This window comes from Seriola aureovittata, chromosome 17 (genome assembly GCF_021018895.1).
Source record: "Seriola aureovittata isolate HTS-2021-v1 ecotype China chromosome 17, ASM2101889v1, whole genome shotgun sequence".
Lineage (NCBI taxonomy): Eukaryota > Metazoa > Chordata > Actinopteri > Carangiformes > Carangidae > Seriola > Seriola aureovittata.
Window position 1 is genome coordinate 21,269,471 of NC_079380.1, and position 19,961 is coordinate 21,289,431.

At 44.2% G+C, this 19,961-nt stretch overlaps 1 protein-coding gene across 2 annotated transcripts in view; it reads left to right on the top strand.

Moving 5' to 3' along the window:
* LOC130184848 (myosin-9-like) overlaps positions 1-19,961 on the top strand; it is a 31,337-nt gene that overhangs the window by 5,005 nt on the left and 6,371 nt on the right. The window contains exons 2-26 of one of the 2 annotated variants that reach the window (XM_056400929.1): positions 6,788-7,119; positions 8,678-8,834; positions 9,988-10,015; positions 10,142-10,235; positions 10,937-10,957; positions 12,617-12,709; positions 12,808-12,871; positions 13,076-13,174; positions 13,316-13,459; positions 13,589-13,684; positions 13,806-14,077; positions 14,349-14,522; positions 14,619-14,792; positions 14,930-15,044; positions 16,234-16,421; positions 17,147-17,268; positions 17,366-17,435; positions 17,538-17,698; positions 17,994-18,102; positions 18,219-18,350; positions 18,443-18,649; positions 18,756-18,893; positions 19,085-19,208; positions 19,367-19,538; positions 19,739-19,951. In XM_056400929.1, coding sequence (XP_056256904.1) covers positions 6,793-7,119; positions 8,678-8,834; positions 9,988-10,015; positions 10,142-10,235; positions 10,937-10,957; positions 12,617-12,709; positions 12,808-12,871; positions 13,076-13,174; positions 13,316-13,459; positions 13,589-13,684; positions 13,806-14,077; positions 14,349-14,522; positions 14,619-14,792; positions 14,930-15,044; positions 16,234-16,421; positions 17,147-17,268; positions 17,366-17,435; positions 17,538-17,698; positions 17,994-18,102; positions 18,219-18,350; positions 18,443-18,649; positions 18,756-18,893; positions 19,085-19,208; positions 19,367-19,538; positions 19,739-19,951 — 3,494 coding nt within the window. In that variant the 5' untranslated portion in view covers positions 6,788-6,792. The remainder of the gene's footprint in view (positions 1-6,787; positions 7,120-8,677; positions 8,835-9,987; positions 10,016-10,141; positions 10,236-10,936; positions 10,958-12,616; positions 12,710-12,807; positions 12,872-13,075; positions 13,175-13,315; positions 13,460-13,588; positions 13,685-13,805; positions 14,078-14,348; positions 14,523-14,618; positions 14,793-14,929; positions 15,045-16,233; positions 16,422-17,146; positions 17,269-17,365; positions 17,436-17,537; positions 17,699-17,993; positions 18,103-18,218; positions 18,351-18,442; positions 18,650-18,755; positions 18,894-19,084; positions 19,209-19,366; positions 19,539-19,738; positions 19,952-19,961) is intronic. The other variant, XM_056400930.1, reaches the window with a different exon arrangement.

Genomic DNA, 19,961 nt, shown 5'->3' on the forward strand with positions numbered 1-19,961 from the left:
TCACCGCAGATGCTTTAACCTCTCGTTTGCACTGTGAACTTTGAAACGCGCTCTGTAATGGGTCTTCTGGCTCCTATTGGGCATGTTTTTCCGGTGTCTGTCCGATTCGTGCTGCACACCAGATGTCCAGGTTGTCAAACTATCATGTGGCTCTTGAGTACTGTGAACACATTATTTGAGGAGACGATTGTTAAAACGAGATATCTTTGTATTGTCTGACGGAGAGGGAGTGCCCCAGGTAGAGATAACAAGTGATAAAAAGAGCTGCGTAATGATCCATCAGGGAAAATAGGTGGGGGCTGTCTGGTGATAGGATGATGAATAGTGTGACAACATAGGATGAATATTATAAGTATACAGGAGCAGATGTGAAGTAGAAGTAGCAGATTTTCATCATCGGTTCTGCCAGAAATAAAAAAAACCAAAAAAAAAAAAAAAAAACCCCAGTTGTGCCAGTGCAGCATTCCTCCGAAGAAAAACGGCTGCTGACAAACAGAAATGTGTATCTTAACTCCCCTCTGCATTCTTTCACTGTCTGTCAGCGGCTTACGTAACCATCTATCTATTTATCTAGTGGTCAATACTGGTGGAGTGTTTCAGTAAAAGGCCAAACTGGTGCTGTGCAGTATCTGCCCCGTTTTAACATATAACCAGTCGATCGTGCGTTCAATGGTGTAATCGGATAGCTGTTTTAAAGATAGATGTGGAATTTGTTCTGTGGCCCTGAAAATGACGAGCTTATCAGACCAACGCCCTATTTCCAATTATCGATTTAACTTAAGTGTCCAAAAGGTCTATCTATCTTCACACTCAATGGGTGAATGCTTGAAATGGGTAGAGATGAAATCAGTGGAAGCAGTTGTATTGGTCGGTGATTCCCAGCCAGGAGGTAAAAGATGAATAGTTGAAATGGCTAACTAAAAGTAAAGGATTAAGGATTAACATTGTATGTTGTGATTGAGAGTGTGTGAAAACCAGCAACCTAAACACTGACAATTCAGTCACACGAATGATTACTGTAACATCCCTGTTACATAATGGTGTTCAATAAGTTTAAAATCAATTCGAATTAACACAGTTGGGGCACGACTGGTGGTGTAGATGAGAGCTGTGGGGGGGAAGCCTACACCAGGCAAAAAAGGGTCGGGAACCACTGGTGTAGGTGATGTGCCGAGGGTCTTTAGTGAGACCTAGCAGGGGCCTCTTTTAGTTGTAAATGGTAGATGGCATTGGCCAGCTTGCAGTTCAAAGAGAAATTGGATCCTGGTTGGAGCAGGAATGTGAAAAGTAATGTGGAAAGTGATGTAGATCTGTCATGCAGTGCGGTTATTTTCCAGCAAGGGCTTAATTTACTTCTCACTCCTCAGAGCCGCTCTGCATGTGCTCAGGAAAGCGCCACCGTCCCTCCTCCTTGAAAGACTCGCACACAACAAGTTCCACAAATGGCAAAATAGTTTTCTCAGTTTGTCATTTCCTCTTTCCTCCCTTCGCTTCTCCTTGCCCCACCCTTCCCACTTTTAGAGAAGGAGGGCGAAGGGGGGAGAGGGAGAGGGAGTGGGGGAGGAGGAGGGGGGGGGGGTCGACGTGTGAGCCCATAATGAATTTTGACTGACTCGGTACCTTTCTCCGTCTGGCCCCCAGTCTGTCTCTCATGAGCGTGAAACTCGCAGTGAAGGGGATGGAGGGGTAAAGCCATGAGACACAAGAGGAACTGTTGCCCTAGGAATGGAGATGGGGATGTGTTTGTTAGAAAGGGAAATATAAACAGTTAAAAACCAAACAAACTAGGGTGACAACAGTGTAAAACAACATCCATGGCATGAGGAAGGACGGCTGAAGACGAGCAGATGTGGTTCAGTGCAAGCTAGCTGGGATGTTGGGAACGGGATGCGGTCGGTAGGAACACAGTGTTATTGACTTTGCTGCTGTTCTATTATTATTCCTGTCAATGGGCAGTCAACACGGCGCAGCTGGTTTATGGGTTCCCTTTAGCCGGAGCAGGAGGGTTTGACTGTACATGGATGTGCGGTTGTAGAGGCTGTCACGTCTCCTGGCTTTTCTTTTTTTTTTTTTTTTTTTTTTTTTTTACAGTAACTCAGGGAGGGTCAGTGAGGTGGAAAGGAATGAGAGGGAGTCAGACTGATGGATGGATGGCCTGAGTTTTCTATAAAGACGAAGGTTGACCTGCTTTCTAAACGGGGACAAACGGGACTGAAAAGGACGCTCTGTAGCTCGTCCCTTTTCCCATTTCTCTCCTTGTTCCTCCTCCACATCTTTCTCAAAGTCCTGGCCACTGCACTACTTCCTCTGTTTGTAACCACAGTCTGGTCTCTGTGATGAGGCCGGTTTCTAAAACTGGCCCCTGTTCTCTTCCTAGTGTTATTTATTTTGTGCTGCCTCTTCCTCTTTCAAGCCGCTGCTGCTGCAGCTTTGACAGGATACTGCTAACTCTGTTGTCATTTGGGAATTTTTAGAAGATAATCCTTTAATGGTATCTCAGTCAGGTTCCATAAAGTTTGGGGATTTTCGTCAAGGGTTGTTTCGGGATGACTGTGTGTCCACGTATTCAATTAATGAGTAATCCTTGTTATGAATACCAAGACCAGCTAATCTCGTCATAAATGGGCCTCGAGAGAATAGATAGTGAATGCTTTCGCATCCGAGCAGCGTTGCAAAGTAACAAGGAATCAAGGAAACTGTGATTCTTACAGGATTAGAGAGGACTTGGCAGGAAGGCTTGCAAGACCCTGAGCCATGGACCTCTGGTGGGTGGGGGTGATTAGTGTTAATGCACATTGTTTTATCTCAAAGTCAAGTCAACATCCCTGTCTTACCATAACCGTCAGCCTCCATGTGGGAAGGCCTGGGTCTAAAAATGTCTGGTGGGAGTTCTTTATCCCTCCTCTTCTCTCTACTTTCAATATAGACCAGCGCTTGTCAAACTAGAATAGCTGTTGGAGTAATTTTTAGTCCTCATGCTACTCTCTGGAGACGTAGTTTGAAGTGTGTCAACGAGTTATCTGTGTCAAGCATGTGTGTCGGACTGTGGCACACATCAGCGGGCTTGACTCTCACTTGTGTCTTTTGCGTCTTTACAAATTATCTCAGTATTTGAGGCGAAACAATAGTTGATTGTCAATTCATCATCAATCATCAACAGTCTCATCGACCGTTAAAGGCTTTTTTTTTCAAGCAATAATACCAAACATTCCTTAGTTTAAGCTTCTAAATCAAAGGTTTTGCAGAGTTTTGGACTGTTGGGCGAACAGTAAAACAACTCAAAGAAGTGATTTCTGACATTTTTTAGACCAGAACTGCACATAAATTAATGGATTAGATCGACAGAGAATGAATTGGCACCTGTTCAAAAAAAAAAATTGCTGTTTCTATTTGGTCAGATACGAGGATCTGATGCTTTTCTCTGCCACATGTTTGTGTTTTGTGCAACTGTTCAGCCAAAGAGAGAGATCTGAAGATGTCGCAATGGACTGTGGGAAATTATTAACGCCATTCTGAATAGTTTCTAGCAGTTTAAAGACAAACGTATATCTCCCTTAATGGCAAAATAAGTGGCAGATTTACAGAAAATAAAAATATTTGCTAGTTGAAACCCTAATGTAATTTGCAGGCGAAACAATTTTGAAAATAAATTAGTTGCAGCACTCACACACACACTAATATAATCAGACCGTTTGTTTCTGTATTGCAACATTAAATGTCTGAAACATACCAAGCGAGGCCTGAACAATTAATCAAAATTATTGAAATAGAAATAGAAAAAAGGGTAATATCCAAACTGCAGGAGCTTTAAAATTATAAATGAAGCATTGTGATGCTACAGAGATGCCCTGGCCTACAGCTCGTATTCCCCAGGTGTGAGGGAACATGCTTGTTTGGCAAAAGTCACATCATAATTTTTTTCTCTTTTAAGGCCTATCATGATCTACATCAGCAGCAGAGTTTTGGGTGTGTTCACCCCGTTCTGCTCCACCTCTTGTTTTTGCCAAACAACAAAGCTACAGGGATTATAATCAGTCATGGCTCGTATTCAACCTTGCATGGGGCCAACTGATCCAAATGTGCTGGAGCGAGTAATGGTCAAGTGAATTTTTTTTAAAGGAGCATGGGAACATGGTGAAGGCATATGCGCTATGAACAAGAGCGCTCAGGTCTGTTCGATCTGTGCAGCCGGTGTGAGCTGATGTTGATCTCCCCTGAGTGATGAAACACCGAAGGGCACACATGACCCGCTGGTGTGATGGGAATAAGGGAAGTGGGGGGAAAAACAGGAAGGAAAGCCAGAGAATAGGTCTGAGAAAGATGTAAGGGAGGAGGCACGGAGGATGGAGGACAGAAATTTGTGGAATGCCTCAGCTCGCTGTCTCTCCCTGATAAAGGGGGTGAGTAAGAGAGGAATGCGACCCTGAAAGGACTGGATAAACAGACAAGGGGGGAGGGGGGTGTTAGGATTCTGGAGAGGAATTGCAGGGTGACTGAAGGCAGAGGAGGGAGTGTGGAGCCAGCTGAGAGGTGTAGCAGGACTAATTTGCCCCACGTTCTGCTGCAGGATGGGGTCGGCACACCAGGGATGGGAGTTGGGGAGGCGGGGTGAGCAGCTTTGGGTTGGACAGCGTTGATGGAGGGATGGAGGGGTCATGAGAAGAATGGCTCTCTCCCCCTTGCGTTTCTTTCTCACAGATCAGGGTTAATGTGCTGGAACAGAAGGGACAGACACAAGCCTGTTAAATGCAACAACTTCTACTTTTTCTCGAGGGTTTGTTTTTTTTTCATAGATAGTAACTTGAAAATACAAAATTTGCATCATCATAGTTGACCTACTGTTCATAAATTTCAGGGAATACAAAATTAGTTGAAAGTTAATAAAGTCTATCACTAAGCCAGGGAAATGAAATCAGTGTTTTTTTTCTGCACTGTTAAGTACAAACAGTGTTTTATGATGCTGAGCATGAGAATTTGGCTCCAGGATCTCCCACTGGGCCACATAGCAATGTGAAATTACTCACATGGACACATAAAACAATTCAGCTAATAGTCTTCCTTCATGATGATGAAGTGTATGAGCTGAACCTCTGCAGTGATTTTAAAAAAAAATTCTTTCTTTCTTCTTAGTGTTTGCATATGAGCCACACAGCATATGCAAACAAGTGTCCATAATGCTGCTTTTTACTGTTTGCCTCGGAGGTGAGGGAACATCGAGGACGGCTAACGACCCTGGCGCTGCTGGGAAAACGTTGTCATGCCCCTGCTGCGTCGGAATGATAATTGAGATGGTAAAGTCTGGGGCACCAGTGTCAGTGAAAGCACACCATGTTCAGCTAATTGCCCCCGAGTCACTCTGCACTCCCTGAAGCGCGGGCGGTTTGATTCCAGCCCACACTCTTCGTCTTTTTCCTTCGTACCGGTTAAACTTGTCTAGTCACTCTCTATATGGGTTAAACTGCAGCACTCCCTGTCAACAACATGTTACTTATGAGCTTTCAGAGGTTGATGGACACGAGAACAGCTTGTGCAGAGTTTGTTGTCTATATGCCCGAACAAGATATTGTTTACAATCAGCCGCTCATATTTCACATGAAGCTTCAGCACGCAGCGTTAAATGTCAAGCGTTTGTGTCGGTTCGCTACAAATTTTATGGGAAATTTTAGCCAGTTTGACTTGTATCCTCTGACTCTAATCAAATTCAATCAAATTGTGTATTTAAAGTGGCAGATGCTTCTTTTCACTTGACTCCTAGAAGTTTCACCAATGTCCCATTTCCACTGCCAAAGCTTTCTAGGACATGAGGGTCTTTAATAACCAGCAATAACCTGGCTCCAGTTTTTTTCCTGCATCCCAACACAGTTACTAATAACCCAGGAATATTTTAGGCAGAGTGGAGTACTGAACTTTGCTGACTGGAGATAACAATTTGTTCCAATGAGTAACATAAAAAAAAAAAAGAGAGATGGTGGGCTGCCATGAGAAGGAGTGAAACAGGAGCCAAACAAAACTTGAACTTTATTTAGTAATTGTGGTTATGGACTAAAATCTGAAAAATAACCACGAAGTTTAAGAAATCAAGAAACGGTGAGTTACAAACAACGCGACTCTGTTGTTTAATACAAAAACTGAAACTTGCTTTTTATCTTTACTGTTCATCTTAACCAAAAAAGATGGAAAGAGGAATTGTACATATGGCCTGTTTTTCCAGATGTAGTTACTGGGACTATTTGTTTGAAAAGGAGGTTTACAGTATCTCATCGAGATCACCCTTACCAAGCAGTAGGAATAACAACAAAGGCCTGCTCCCTCACCGGCTTCCCACCAGCAAACGGACCGCTGTATTTGTCGGAGCACTCCAGCCAAACTTGGAGGCGCCTCTGCTGCGAGATGAACCGGTTTCTCTGTGATCCTAGGCAAAGGTTTTCCCCCCTCTGTCACCCCGATGGTCCAGCAGCTGGAAGTTTGATTAAGTATTCACAGCGGTTAGCGAGGGAGTAACATGGGGCCGCGTTTGACATGGTTGTGTGTTTTGTCGACCCGACCTGACTTGAGCAGACGTTTCCTGTTGTACGTCACTTCAGTGGTGAACTTTGCATTCCTCAGCGATTGCATGTGAAGATAGCAAAGGCCTTTCTATTCTTTCTTCTTTTTTTTTTTAACTTAACCACCAAACTTTATTTCTACCAGATACATTTAAATGATAATCAGAATGAAGCAGTTCAGACTTTCTGAAATTTTTAAATTTCACTGCACTGACCTTTCCCTCCCTCTCTCTCTGAAACAGCCACCATGTCAGACGCAGACAAGTTCCTGTACGTGGACCGCAACCTGGTCAACAACCCCCTGGCGCAGGCTGACTGGGCCACCAAGAAGCTGGTATGGGTGCCCTCTGAGCGCCTGGGCTTCGAAGCCGGCTCCGTGAAGGAAGAGCGCGGCGATGAGTGCGTGGTGGAGCTGGCAGACTCTGGCAAGAAGATCAGGGTGAACAAGGATGACATCCAGAAGATGAACCCGCCCAAGTTCAGCAAGGTCGAGGACATGGCCGAGCTCACCTGCCTGAACGAGGCGTCTGTGCTGCACAACCTGAAGGAGAGATACTACTCTGGTCTCATATATGTGAGTATGGAGCAGCCTTGAACACATCAAACATAGCATTCTTTCATTTGTGTTTTACACAAAAGTGCAGCTAAATTGGTCCCATTGGCGTGCTCTCAAAGCATTTTCTTCGTAATCATTTTAAGGGACCGGTGTGTAGGATTTATTTGCATTTAGCAGCGACTGAAAAACCCCTCCCCTCACCCCTCTCTTCCTAAGCGTGTAGTCGAACCTACGGTGGCCTCCAGTGTTTGGTTTGTCCGTTCTGGGCTACTGTAGAAACATGTCAGTGCAACATGGCGGGCTCTGTTTTTACAGGACCCGCTCCTCATGTAGGGCTCATTTTAAGCTAATTATAAATATTATATTCCATTTCTGCCGACAGATCCCTCTAAATCCAACACACTGGTCCTTAAAAATCCCCACAGGCTTATAGAAAACAATCTCCCATGGCCATTCTCCAAACCAATTCATCTCCCTGTCCGACCTCCTAATTATCTCATTAGTCCCCATTGTTTAAGATGATCTATTGTGTCCAAATTGCCACTGCAAAGAAACACAGTCCGTGCTATACAAGCGTTCTTTCCCTTCGCCCTCTTCATCTGTCTCTTGTTTTTTTTTCTTTCTTTTTTTTTTTTCCTCTGTGTTTGGAGTTATCTTGTAAACAGGAAGTTGAGGGGAACAATGAAGTACACAGCATGAGAGATGTGAAGAACAGCATTAAGGGAGGAGGGAGGGGCCAGGCTTTGCACAGATGGACATGGAATGTAAAATGTGTTGTAACAGCTATTACTGCCCCCATAATTAATGTTATTTATCCACCTTACCCTGGGCTGGGAATAATTTGGTCCCTTTGACCGGGTCATATCAACACAGCCCCCCCCCCCCCCCCAGGCTACAGTTGGTTTGAGAGGCTCCAGACTCCTCTGTAGTTTTTCGATTGAGTGTCTCCCAGGGGAGAGAGGGTGTACAATACAGGCAGAGATGCCTGGTACAGAGATGGTGGAAGGGCAGCACAGGAATGCAGCACGTAGAAGAAAAAAAAATCAGAAGTCAGGAGGAGAAATGTGAAAGATTTCATGGAGTTTACAGAAAGGAAGTGTTTTTAAACACCGCCTCAAAGCAGAAAAGATAATTCTGTCAAGTAGATTTGAGATAAGACTCGATGAACCACTCAAGTCGCTAGTAGTTTGACAAAGCCAAGGTCACTCATCAGTTTAAACTTGCAGCAGGGCGGGGTTGAGATTACATAATTCAGGAGGGAAACAAATCAGAGTTCATGAGAAACTTTCAGCTTGGTGTTGATGGGGGGAGGGAGGCCTTATTAATGAATGAAATACAACTTCTCCTTTTTTATGAAGAAGCCATTATACTTCAGCATATGATAGCTTGTGACATAACCAATCCATGATCCTGATCTACGCACTGAATACAGTCTTTGGAAATCTCATTTATCGTATTTTTAACCATCCCATTTCACACAAACACCTTCCTCTTCCTCTTGTGCCTTCACTTTGTTTCCTTATCCCACATTTAAGGGAAGATCTTATTAAATGCCACCTCTCTCTCTGTTCTGCAGACATACTCTGGTCTGTTCTGTGTCGTCATAAACCCCTACAAGAACCTGCCCATCTACTCAGAGGAGATTGTCGATATGTACAAGGGCAAGAAGAGGCATGAAATGCCGCCTCATATCTACGCCATCACTGACACATCTTACAGAAGCATGATGCAGGGTAAGTCATCGTCCTTACTGGATATGCAGTCTGCTGGCTCACATGGCTCACTCATACTTTCTTCTTCCCAAAGCTTGTAATTTGCATCCCTTTAAGACTACATTGTCAGTGACGCTACCGTGTCCTGAGTGGTAACACACTGAGCTATAAACTGTGAGGCTCCGAAAGCGAACGCGTTTTTACGCACACACGCTGTAATACTGGCCGATTATTTGCATCAGAGCCTGCTCTTAAAAAATCAAATGCAGTGCATGAGAGTAGTTTGTATATTGAGTTTGGGTCTTAAAATAGAATAGAAGACACCGGGGACCAAGTACTGGGGAATATTAGAGTTAATACTTGCTCGTAGTGTTTGACATGATTCACTTGCCCCAAGGGCCTCAGAAAATGCCAGACGCTCTCAACTCTTGCTAAGTTTTATTAACTTCTAGCTAAGTTGTATTTTTTATTTAACCGGGCCTCCTATTTATCACTCTCTTTGTGCAGGATATACATTTAAATCCACAAAAGTTACAGATTATGTTGATGTCATTGTTTTTCATTTTGATCTTGCGACTGATTGAGCTCAATTTTAATTTCTCAGGATATTATTCACAGTGATTATGTTAGAAACATATCCCGTCAAGTGCTCTCATCACTTTCCTGTCTTTTCACTTGCATTTTTCTTGAGACACAAACTCTTCCCTCAATATATAATTACATAGTATTGTGTAACTTAAATGTACAGTTGCAACAGAAACGTAACATTACGAGCACCTAATTGGTATTTCCTGCGGGACTGCTGTGTTTCTTTAGTCCGCCTCCTGTAGGCCTGTCTTCCCTCGTGTGCCGAGCTCCGTCATCTTTCATGCACCAACACCTAAACTACTCCCCTCCCCTCCCTCTGTCGCTTTTCTGGTTCTTTTCCCATATTTGGCTCCAAATTGTTCAGACCACGTTACAAGAGCTGACGGGTAATTAACCGGCTGGTTAGAAACCCGGCAGCACCTCTTTCCACTCACAGGAAGCCGGATATAGATTTCCTGCCTGTGGCCAATGTACATCCTGTTGTACAGAGTGAAACTGTATGTGCTGTAGTGATAATGTAGGCTCACTTAGAATACGCAGCATTGTTGCTCTGCATAATCAAGCTTTTGCACATTTTATTTTGCAGATCGTGAAGACCAGTCCATTCTTTGCACGTGAGTTTCAGATACAAAACGGACAAACAGACATCACATTCCTCTAGTGTTGTATGAACAGCGCTCTCTTTTAGACCTTCCTTCTCTCAATCCTTTGCCTTTTTTTTCTCTGTTTGTCTCGAATAGAGGAGAGTCTGGTGCTGGAAAAACAGAGAACACCAAGAAGGTCATCCAGTATCTGGCTCACGTAGCTTCCTCTCACAAGACCAAAAAAGATCAGGTCAGTCCTGCCTCTCTCGTCTACACAGTTCACCCTTCAAACCTTCCTCCTGTTACTCTTTTACATCCCCTGGTCGCACCTTTGTTTATCCATCATCTTACTCCCTTCATCTCTCCTTTCACTCCCTGCTGTTACTTCTTATTCAAATCGTCATTTTCAGGTGAGACACGATCCCTAATCCCTCCAGTGCTTTTTATTTTCACAGGATCAACATTTTCCTGTTCCTCTCTCTTGATCAACCACGTTTTTTATTTTTCATTTGTGTTTGTGCACTTGATTGTGTACATGACTGTTAATCCATCATCTCCATTGCTGTGTTCAGTGGACACATTCTGATGTGGTACTGCTGCCATCACAGGAAAAGGGGTGGCAGTCAAGATAACAGCTCCGCAGGCACAGGAAAACAGTAGTGCATATTTAAAGGCTCCTGGCACTCATTTGACATGTTATACAAAGCAGAGGCCTTACCTCATCCGTCATATGTTCTGTTTCGCTGATATTACTGCATCTACTCATCTGGAATAAAACTCAGTCTACCATGTAGCAGTCGCACATTACGTCAGAAAAACCTGCTCCCCTGTTATCTGGCCTGCCAGCCTTTTGATAGATGCTGCTGAACGCAACATGGTTGGGGTTTGATGAAAACCACATCTGTCATCCCTTTTTTTGAGGTTGTTGTATTTCTCTCTTCCCATCAACAGAACAGCTCGATCCTGTCACATGTGAGTTAACTCTCTCCCTCCATTCACCCTTCCTCCCCACCTGCTTCTGTCATCACCTTCCTCCTCCTCATCCTCCTCCTCCCCCACCCTCACCCCTCATCCTCCCTCCTCTTTTCTCCTCGCTGGAGTGCACTGTTGTGGGAGTCACTTTGTTTTAAGGGCAGAGGTGACATGTCATGCCAGCCAATAGGAAGTAAGGAGGAAGTTTGTTTGCAGATCAGTGGCAGCCGTATGTGTTCCTGTGAAAAATTCAGCCAGACAATGGGAGGATAAAGGGGGAGGGGCTTTTGCTGGAAAAAGAAACAAACAAAAAAAACAGCAATTTTTGCTCTCATGACTGTGTTCATATATTTGTCTGGTTGAATTTTTCATAACTTGTATCGCTACTTTGTGCGTGCACCTGAGTCCAAAATTGCTTTTCTCTATTTGCATAAAATTTTTTGCTTGGTGAGTGTGAGTGTGTGTGTGTGTGTGTGTGTGTGTGTGTGTGTGTGTGAACAATTAAATGATATCCTATAAAAGCGTACCTGTCTGTACCTGTTTTTGTGTCCCTCAACTTAAACCAAAGTGATTTGTTTATCAAAGTTTTTTATTTATTTATCAAGATGCTCAGTGAAGGAGCAGTAGTCCAGAATCGGATTTGCTGCATAGCTTGAAATTAATTTGATAATCCTGGACCTTCAGTCAGTCGGTGGTACAGACCTCTGACACAGCAGAATGTCATTGCTTTGAATTCTTATGCCCTTATTCGATCTTAACATGTGATATGGGCTTTTACCTATGAGTCGGAGCAATGGCAGCTTTTGGATTTTAAATGATGTCGGTCCGCATAAAAAGCATAAAAAATAGAAGTAAGAAAACAGAATAAGACAACAATAAAAACAGGGTGAAATGTTGCTGAAAATCACATATTGCTCAGCAAAGAGGGAAAAGATTTTTGCCTTTCTTTAATGACTGTTCATATCATATGTGTAAGGGAAGTTTTTTTTTTTTTTTTTTTTTTTAATTTAAAAATAACTTACCAATGATGTGATACTGTATTGCACACAATGGTGCACTGTGTACGTGCAGAGACTTCACTGAAAGCCAGTACAGCTCGAGGGAAGAGGTTAAATGTTACACTGAAGCTGAAAGGACTTCGTTTGTCTTTCGGGGGTTCACTGGATTATTCTGCTCTGGGTCACAGGTGATGGGTTACTGATGAGGGTCTCGGGGTCTCTGGGTGTTTGCAGATTTGGGCACTAACCTGACATTGTGTGTGTGTGGGGGGTAAAATGCTTGGGTGCAGTGTGTGTGTTTGTTTGTGTGTGTTGCTGGTGTGTGTATATGGTATCCCTCTTGTCACTTGTTGTTTTTTAAATGTCTTGTACACTCTATGATCTCTCTTGTCCTCAGACGTAAGTACAACATGGGTAAATTTAAATTAACAAATATCACTATGTCAACATATTTATTTAAAAGGAAGCAAAATAATCAGTTTTCTTACAATGACAAAACATTATCAGTAAGTGAACAGCAGATCGCATGATACATCACAGAGATTAATCCATTGTCTGGTTAGATTTCAATCCATGGCTGAGAACTATCCAGGTTTTAATGGTGGTGCAAAGAGAACGTATACTTTATGTTGTGCTTTGCTTTTCTCTTCATCTCCACCAGGGGGAGCTGGAGAAGCAGCTGTTGCAGGCTAACCCCATCCTAGAGGCCTTTGGAAATGCCAAGACAGTCAAGAACGACAACTCGTCCAGATTTGTAAGACTCGAAGCTTCATCTTCTTCTTCTTTTTCTTCTTATAATAAACCGCCTGCTTATAGACCTTTTTATTAAATGCCTTTTTTTTTCTCCTGTAGGGAAAATTCATCAGGATCAACTTCGACGTCAATGGTTACATCGTTGGTGCCAATATTGAAACTTGTATCCTTGAAACCGTCCGATCGCTTCCCTTTTTAGAACTGAAAACACTGCAGTGCTTGTTTTAGCCTCGTTTTTTTTTAAATGCTGTGGTTTAGATCCACTGCAGGAATTTTAACCACTAGTGTCACTACAACGCACCAAACAGTTGGGAGAGCTTCATCACAGTAGTATCGGAGAACTTGTCCTTAACAGACTGACCACTAGACCTGTTGGAGAAATCCCGTGCCATTCGCCAGGCCAAAGACGAGAGGACCTTTCATATCTTCTACTACCTGCTCACAGGGGCTGGAGACAAACTGCGCAGTAAGCAACGCGTTACGTAACTAATATGTTTAAAGACTTAAGGACTTTCATAGTAGTAATGATTGTTTATTTTCATTCTGACAGATCACAGCGTTTTAATTTCTTCTGACATTTATCTCACTGCCATCATTCTCCCCTCAGATGAACTCCTCCTTGAAAATTACAACAACTACCGTTTCCTCTCCAATGGGAACGTCACAATTCCTGGGCAGCAGGACAAGGATCTGTTTACAGAGACCTTGGAGGCCATGAGGATCATGAGTATCCCTGAGGACGAGCAAATAGGTAAAAGGCAGACAGCAAATTACTTTAAAACATATTTTTTTATTTATTTATTTTTTATTCTTTAAGTGGAACTTTGCCGTCGAATTGAAAAGTGCAACATAAAACCATGTTTGTTCTCCTCCTCTGCAGGCATGCTGAAGGTGGTGGCCTCTGTCCTGCAGCTGGGGAACATGAGCTTCAAGAAGGAGCGACACACAGACCAGGCCTCCATGCCCGACAACACGGGTAAGTTACACCTTCACATGTAGTTTTAAGATCCTGCAGTTGTATCTTAAATCTCATTGTCTTCCCTCTTCTCTCTTTTTTTCCTGTCGGCTCCACCATTTCTCTGTTTCCTCTGCACCAGCTGCCCAGAAAGTGTGCCACCTCATGGGCATGAACGTCACAGACTTCACCAGAGCCATCCTGTCACCCAGGATCAAGGTGGGCAGAGACTACGTCCAGAAGGCCCAGACCCAGGAGCAAGCTGAGTTTGCTGTGGAGGCCCTGGCCAAGGCCACATACGAGAGGATGTTCCGCTGGCTCGTGATGAGGATCAACAAAGCCCTGGACAAGACCAAGAGACAGGGAGCCTCCTTCATTGGCATCTTGGACATCGCTGGCTTCGAGATCTTTGAGGTAAACAACCGAGGCAAACTGTAAATGACTTGCCTACAGGGCAGTGTATTAGAACAAAGACTCTGTATGTACAAATAGGGCTGGGAGATTAATCGAACTTTGTTTTTGATTTATGATTTTGGCCTCAAACGATTTATAAAAACAAGATAATCGAGATAAAATGATTATTGTGTCATATTCTGTTTCACTGTGAATTTCACCCATTCAATTTGTATTTGTGCTGTGGATCGACGGTGTTCTCACCCATTTATTTTTCTTCCTCCCTCCCCAGCTGAACTCGTTCGAGCAGCTTTGCATCAACTACACCAACGAGAAGCTGCAGCAGCTCTTCAACCACACCATGTTCATCCTGGAGCAGGAGGAGTACCAGAGGGAGGGCATCGAGTGGAGCTTCATCGACTTCGGCCTGGACCTGCAGCCCTGCATCGACCTCATCGAGAAACCCGTGAGTTTGTTCGCTTCTGTTATTTTACTTGTACGTATTTTTTGTTTTTTTTTTCTGTTTCATGCTTTGAGCTCTGAACTCTTCCTTTGCTTCCAGGCCAGTCCCCCTGGTATTCTGGCTCTGCTGGATGAGGAGTGCTGGTTTCCAAAGGCCACAGACAAGAGCTTTGTGGAGAAGGTGCTGCAGGAGCAGGGCACACACCCCAAGTTCTTTAAACCCAAGAAACTGAAGGATGAAGCCGACTTCTGCATCATCCATTATGCCGGCAAGGTAAATGTGAATTTTAGTTATGATGCCATCTCATTAATGCATCACTTAAGCCTAATTTGTAATAACTTTACAAACAATCCCCTAAAGATGTGAGTCTAAAAAACACACCTTGCTTCCTGTGTGATGTCACCCCTCAGGTGGACTACAAGGCGGATGAGTGGCTGATGAAGAACATGGACCCGTTGAATGACAACGTGGCTTCACTGCTCAACCAGTCCACTGACAAGTTTGTCTCTGAACTCTGGAAGGACGGTGAGTTCAGACAGAAGTTACCTTGTCGCTGTATCCCAGGAATCACCGCCTCTCTAAAGGCGGTGCTCGATGTGGGAATATATTTTACGTTGGCTTCCTGTTCCTGTTTTGGCATTTCATCCTGCTTTTTCTTTCTCTTTTTTTTTACTGTCTGGTGTGTGGACCTTTGTTTTTACCTTCTCAAATCCCACTTGTTGTTGCCGTCCATTTCTTCCTCTGTACGGCCCCGTTTTGTCTGTCATCTTTTTTCTTGTACTGGGTCTCAGAGGTACAGAATTGTCAGAGAGCCTATTTTTATCAGCGTTTTCCTATTCTACACTCAGACTCAGGTGATGAGGTTTCTTTTTCATTTATGTAGTCTTTCCCCCTCTCTCCTGCTCTCTTGTTTTTAAACGTGCTGACCTCCGCTGTGAATCGTCCTTTTCTCCTGAAATTATCTTTCCAAAGATGCCAGCGAATTTTGTCAGTTGCTTCATTGTCTTTTAACCAGCTCTGTGTTCAGAAACAAAATCTTCTGGTCATCTGAGGACTTTGTTGCTCTGTCATTGAACTCTTCCTTCTCTCCCTCTGTGTGATAGTGTTGTTTGGGGACTCCTGGTGTTGGTCATGGGTACTGCAGCGATGGGTATATACTGCATGGGTTTGGTTTTGTTTTGTTTTTTTTTTTGTTGTTTTTTTTGTTTTTTCTTGTCACCACAAAAGATACATGCCCACTGCAAGCACCTCCGTTTGTCACCACCCTGACACACATACATATTGAGGTGAACCATCGCACATAGGTTTCACTCAGAGAACCACAGGCAGTGTGAACAGTCGACAAACCCCCTTCACTCATTGCACTGAATATTTTTTCATAATGGTGTGTGATCTTTCCACACTTCACTGACTTTTTGTGACCCCCCCCCCCCTCTGTCATCTCCTCTCCCCCCTCGATTTCTGCTTCCCTCCACATTCACTGTTTGTGTGGTGTTTCACTGGTCCCATCTCTCCTCTCTCCTGGTGTGTGTTTACCATGAGGAAGTGGAGAGACAATGGTCATATTCATTCTTCCTTGTGACATGCATTTGGTTTGAGTTTGCCTGGTTGAATATTTAAATTATTAAATTAAACCCTCACTGACTTTTTACAAAATGTCATTCCCCCTATTTCTCTCTTCTTCTTCTTCTTCTTTCTTTCCCCCGTCTTTCAGTGGATCGTATTGTGGGTCTGGATAAAGTGTCTGGCATGTCTGAGATGCCCGGTGCCTTTAAGACCCGTAAGGGCATGTTCCGCACAGTGGGCCAGCTGTACAAGGAGCAGCTGTCCAAGCTCATGGCCACTCTGAGGAACACAAACCCAAACTTTGTCCGCTGCATCATCCCCAACCACGAGAAAAAGGTATTGGAGAATTACAGGCCTCTGTTTGGGCCGTTCCCCTCGACAGAAACTTTCCCACGGGGAAATCTTTTTGAGGAACTCAGGAACTAAACCTGCTAACAAAGGAACCTTGTAGCTATGCGGTAGTTGCAGGTGCTAAAAACAGTCCCTGCTGCAGGCGAAATACCTTCTAATTGTTCAGTAATCTTCATTTCACTGACAAACACAGACGACTTGGCAGCTACAACTTCACTATTTCATTTACAAATTCACTAAACGATGAAGTAGGTATTGATATTAAGAGGAGGGGTGGACATTTTTGTGTTTATAAATGTTAAAACTAAAGCTAGAGAGTGAGGGAAAGGCAGTAGAGTGAAGTGAATCAAGGAGAGAATGTGACACAAATATAGAAATAAATGGACAACAAACACTCAGCAGATCGTCGCTGTGGGTAGATGCTTCAGAGTTTTCAGTGTCTTATTTTTACCTCTGCACGTCTCCCTCTCCTACATTAATTACATCAGAGTCACGCAGCAGTAAAATCATAGAATAACAGGATCTGTGTTTTTGCTGACGTCCTAAAATTGTGTTAAAGAGGTGAGAACACAAACAGGAATGAGCAAAAGAGACTTTTAGATCCTGAGTTGAGTTCCTCTGGTTCTGTAGTTCTTTAAACATATTGTTGTAAAACTGTTTGTTTCTCTTTTTTGCCAAATTGCTGATCAGAAAATGTTCCCCTTCCTCAGGCTGGTAAACTGGACCCCCACCTGGTTCTTGACCAGCTGAGGTGTAACGGCGTGCTGGAGGGGATCCGTATCTGCAGACAGGGTTTCCCCAACCGCATCGTCTTCCAGGAGTTCAGACAGAGGTGACAGAATAATAACATGGTCTCCATTGTTTCTTATTGTTGTCATTTAGCATTGTGTAAGAAAACACTAAACGCGTATCATCTACTCCTCCCCCAGGTATGAAATCCTCACTCCCAACGCCATCCCCAAGGGCTTCATGGACGGGAAGCAGGCCTGTGTGCTCATGGTAACCAGTCTACAAAATTCGACTTAAGCGCCACAATAATCTAGTCCTAGAAAATCATCCCTCCGCAGTGCGATTGATCCGTGTATTTCCTATTCCCGTCAGATCAAAAGCCTGGAGCTGGATCCGAACCTGTACCGCATCGGCCAGAGTAAAGTTTTCTTCAGAGCAGGTGTCCTCGCTCACCTGGAGGAGGAGAGGGACATGAAGATCACAGACATCATCATCAGTTTCCAGGCCTGGTGCAGAGGCTACGTGGCCCGCAAGTAAGAACACAACATCACCACATTCTGTGACAGTTCTGGAATCAGGATCCTGTTTAGAAGCTGCTGACAAACAACATGGAGCATCATTTAAGTGACATTTCGGACGTAAACAAGATTTCTTCTGCATCTCAGCTTTTTAGTCATTTAAAAAAAAAACTGACTTGAGTGAAGCTGAATCATGGGAAATAACTTGTTTTTTGATAACAGGGTATTTCTTATCTTAAAGTTGGTTGCATTGAAGTGCATGGTGACAGGAAATGTGATTGTCTGACTCTGTTTGAATATTTCCTTGCAGGGCTTTTGCCAAGAGACAGCAGCAGCTGACTGCAATGAAGGTGATCCAGAGGAACTGTGCCGCTTATCTTAAACTCAGGAACTGGCAGTGGTGGAGGCTCTTCACCAAGGTGAACCCCGCTCTCCTACAACATCTTAGCCAATATCTTGCTTACTGCACTTTTTCACAACCGTTTTTTTTTTGTTTCCCTTTTATTAATACCTAACACCGCCATTTTGTCCTCAGGTGAAGCCTCTGCTGCAGGTCAGCAGGCAGGAGGAGGAGATGCAGGCCAAGGATGAAGAGCTGACTAAAGTGAAGGAGAAGCATCTGTATGCTGAGCAGCAGCTGCAGGAGATGGAGGAGAAACAACAGCAGGTAACATGAAACGTAGAATAATGAAGGAGGATGCTTTGAGCGCTGTTTAACCGATGCACAATATTAAAATCGTCTTTTTACTCCGCTTGCAGCTGAGTGCCGAGAAGATGGCCCTGCAGGAGCAGCTTCAAGCAGAAACCGAACTCTGCGCCGAGGCTGAGGAGATGAGAGCGCGCCTGGCTGCCAGGAAGCAGGAGCTGGAGGAGATCCTCCACGACCTGGAGGCCCGCGTGGAGGAGGAGGAAGAGCGTGCGTCTCATTTGACCTCGGAGAAGAAGAAGATGCAGCAAAATATTTCAGTAAGTAGAGAGAGTTCACTCCTTCTCACTCTCCACCAACTTTACATTTTTTTTTATTTCAGAGCACTTACTGATTTCTTGCCTCATGTCATTCATCTAAACTCAGGACCTGGAGCAGCAGCTGGATGAGGAGGAGGCAGCCAGACAGAAGCTCCAGCTGGAGAAGGTCACCCTGGAGGCCAAGATGAAGAAGATAGAAGATGATGTCATGGTTCTAGACGACCAGAACAACAAACTAAACAAGGTTAGGATTAAAAAAAAAAAAAAAAAGACCTAGAATCACAGTGATTGGTTAATTTCAGTAGTGAGCCATACTTTTAGGGAGGTAGTGACGACTCCCGCCGAGCTTGATTTCAGTCTTTCTGCTTAAAAAATAACAAATGAAAGTGTGCCATCTCTTACTAAACCTGTTGTTTACCATGTTTGTGAATGCAGGAGAAGAAGCTGATGGAGGAGAGGATCTCTGAGTTCACCACCAATCTGGCAGAGGAGGAGGAGAAATCCAAGAGTCTGCAGAAACTCAAGACCAAACACGAGGCCATGATCACAGACCTGGAGGGTAAGAAGAGAAGACGACAGGGACATGCAGTAACATACGTTATAACCATCATAGATCCCACTGGCTCTACACTGAGTCTAAACAGAGCAATATGTTATCACAGTTTCCATCTTTGTCTTCCTGCACATAATTTGACATTTGCACTTCTTCTCTGTCAGACCGCCTGCGCAGGGAGGAGAAGCAGCGTCAGGAGCTGGAAAAGAACCGGCGCAAACTTGAGGGCGACTTCACTGAGATACACGACCAGATTGCGGAGCTGCAGGCCCAGATTGCTGAGCTCCGTGCCCAGCTGGCCAAGAAGGAGGAAGAGCTCCAGGCAGCTCTGGCCAGGTCTGTGTGGACTTCACAGCACATTGTTTACAGCTCGTTATTGTTTCCCTTTGTTGCCCTGTACTGAGTTTATTAGTCAGTTGTAGAATTTAGGCCGTCTTATTTAAACCCATGATGGATGGATGGATGGATAAGTTTGACAAAGATTCCCCAGCTCCCGCTCCCTGTTCTCATTTTCACTGACCTATCTCTCCCTGAAGGATCGAGGAGGAGGCAGCGCAGAAGAACCTGGCCCAGAAAAAGATCCGCGAAATGGAGGCTCAGCTCTCTGAACTGCAGGAGGATTTGGAGCTGGAGAAGCAGGCCCGCACCAAGGCAGAAAAACACCGCAGGGACCTGGGAGAAGAGCTGGAGGCCCTCAAGACCGAGCTGGAGGACACTCTGGACTCCACTGCAGCCCAGCAAGAACTCAGGTAGAGATAA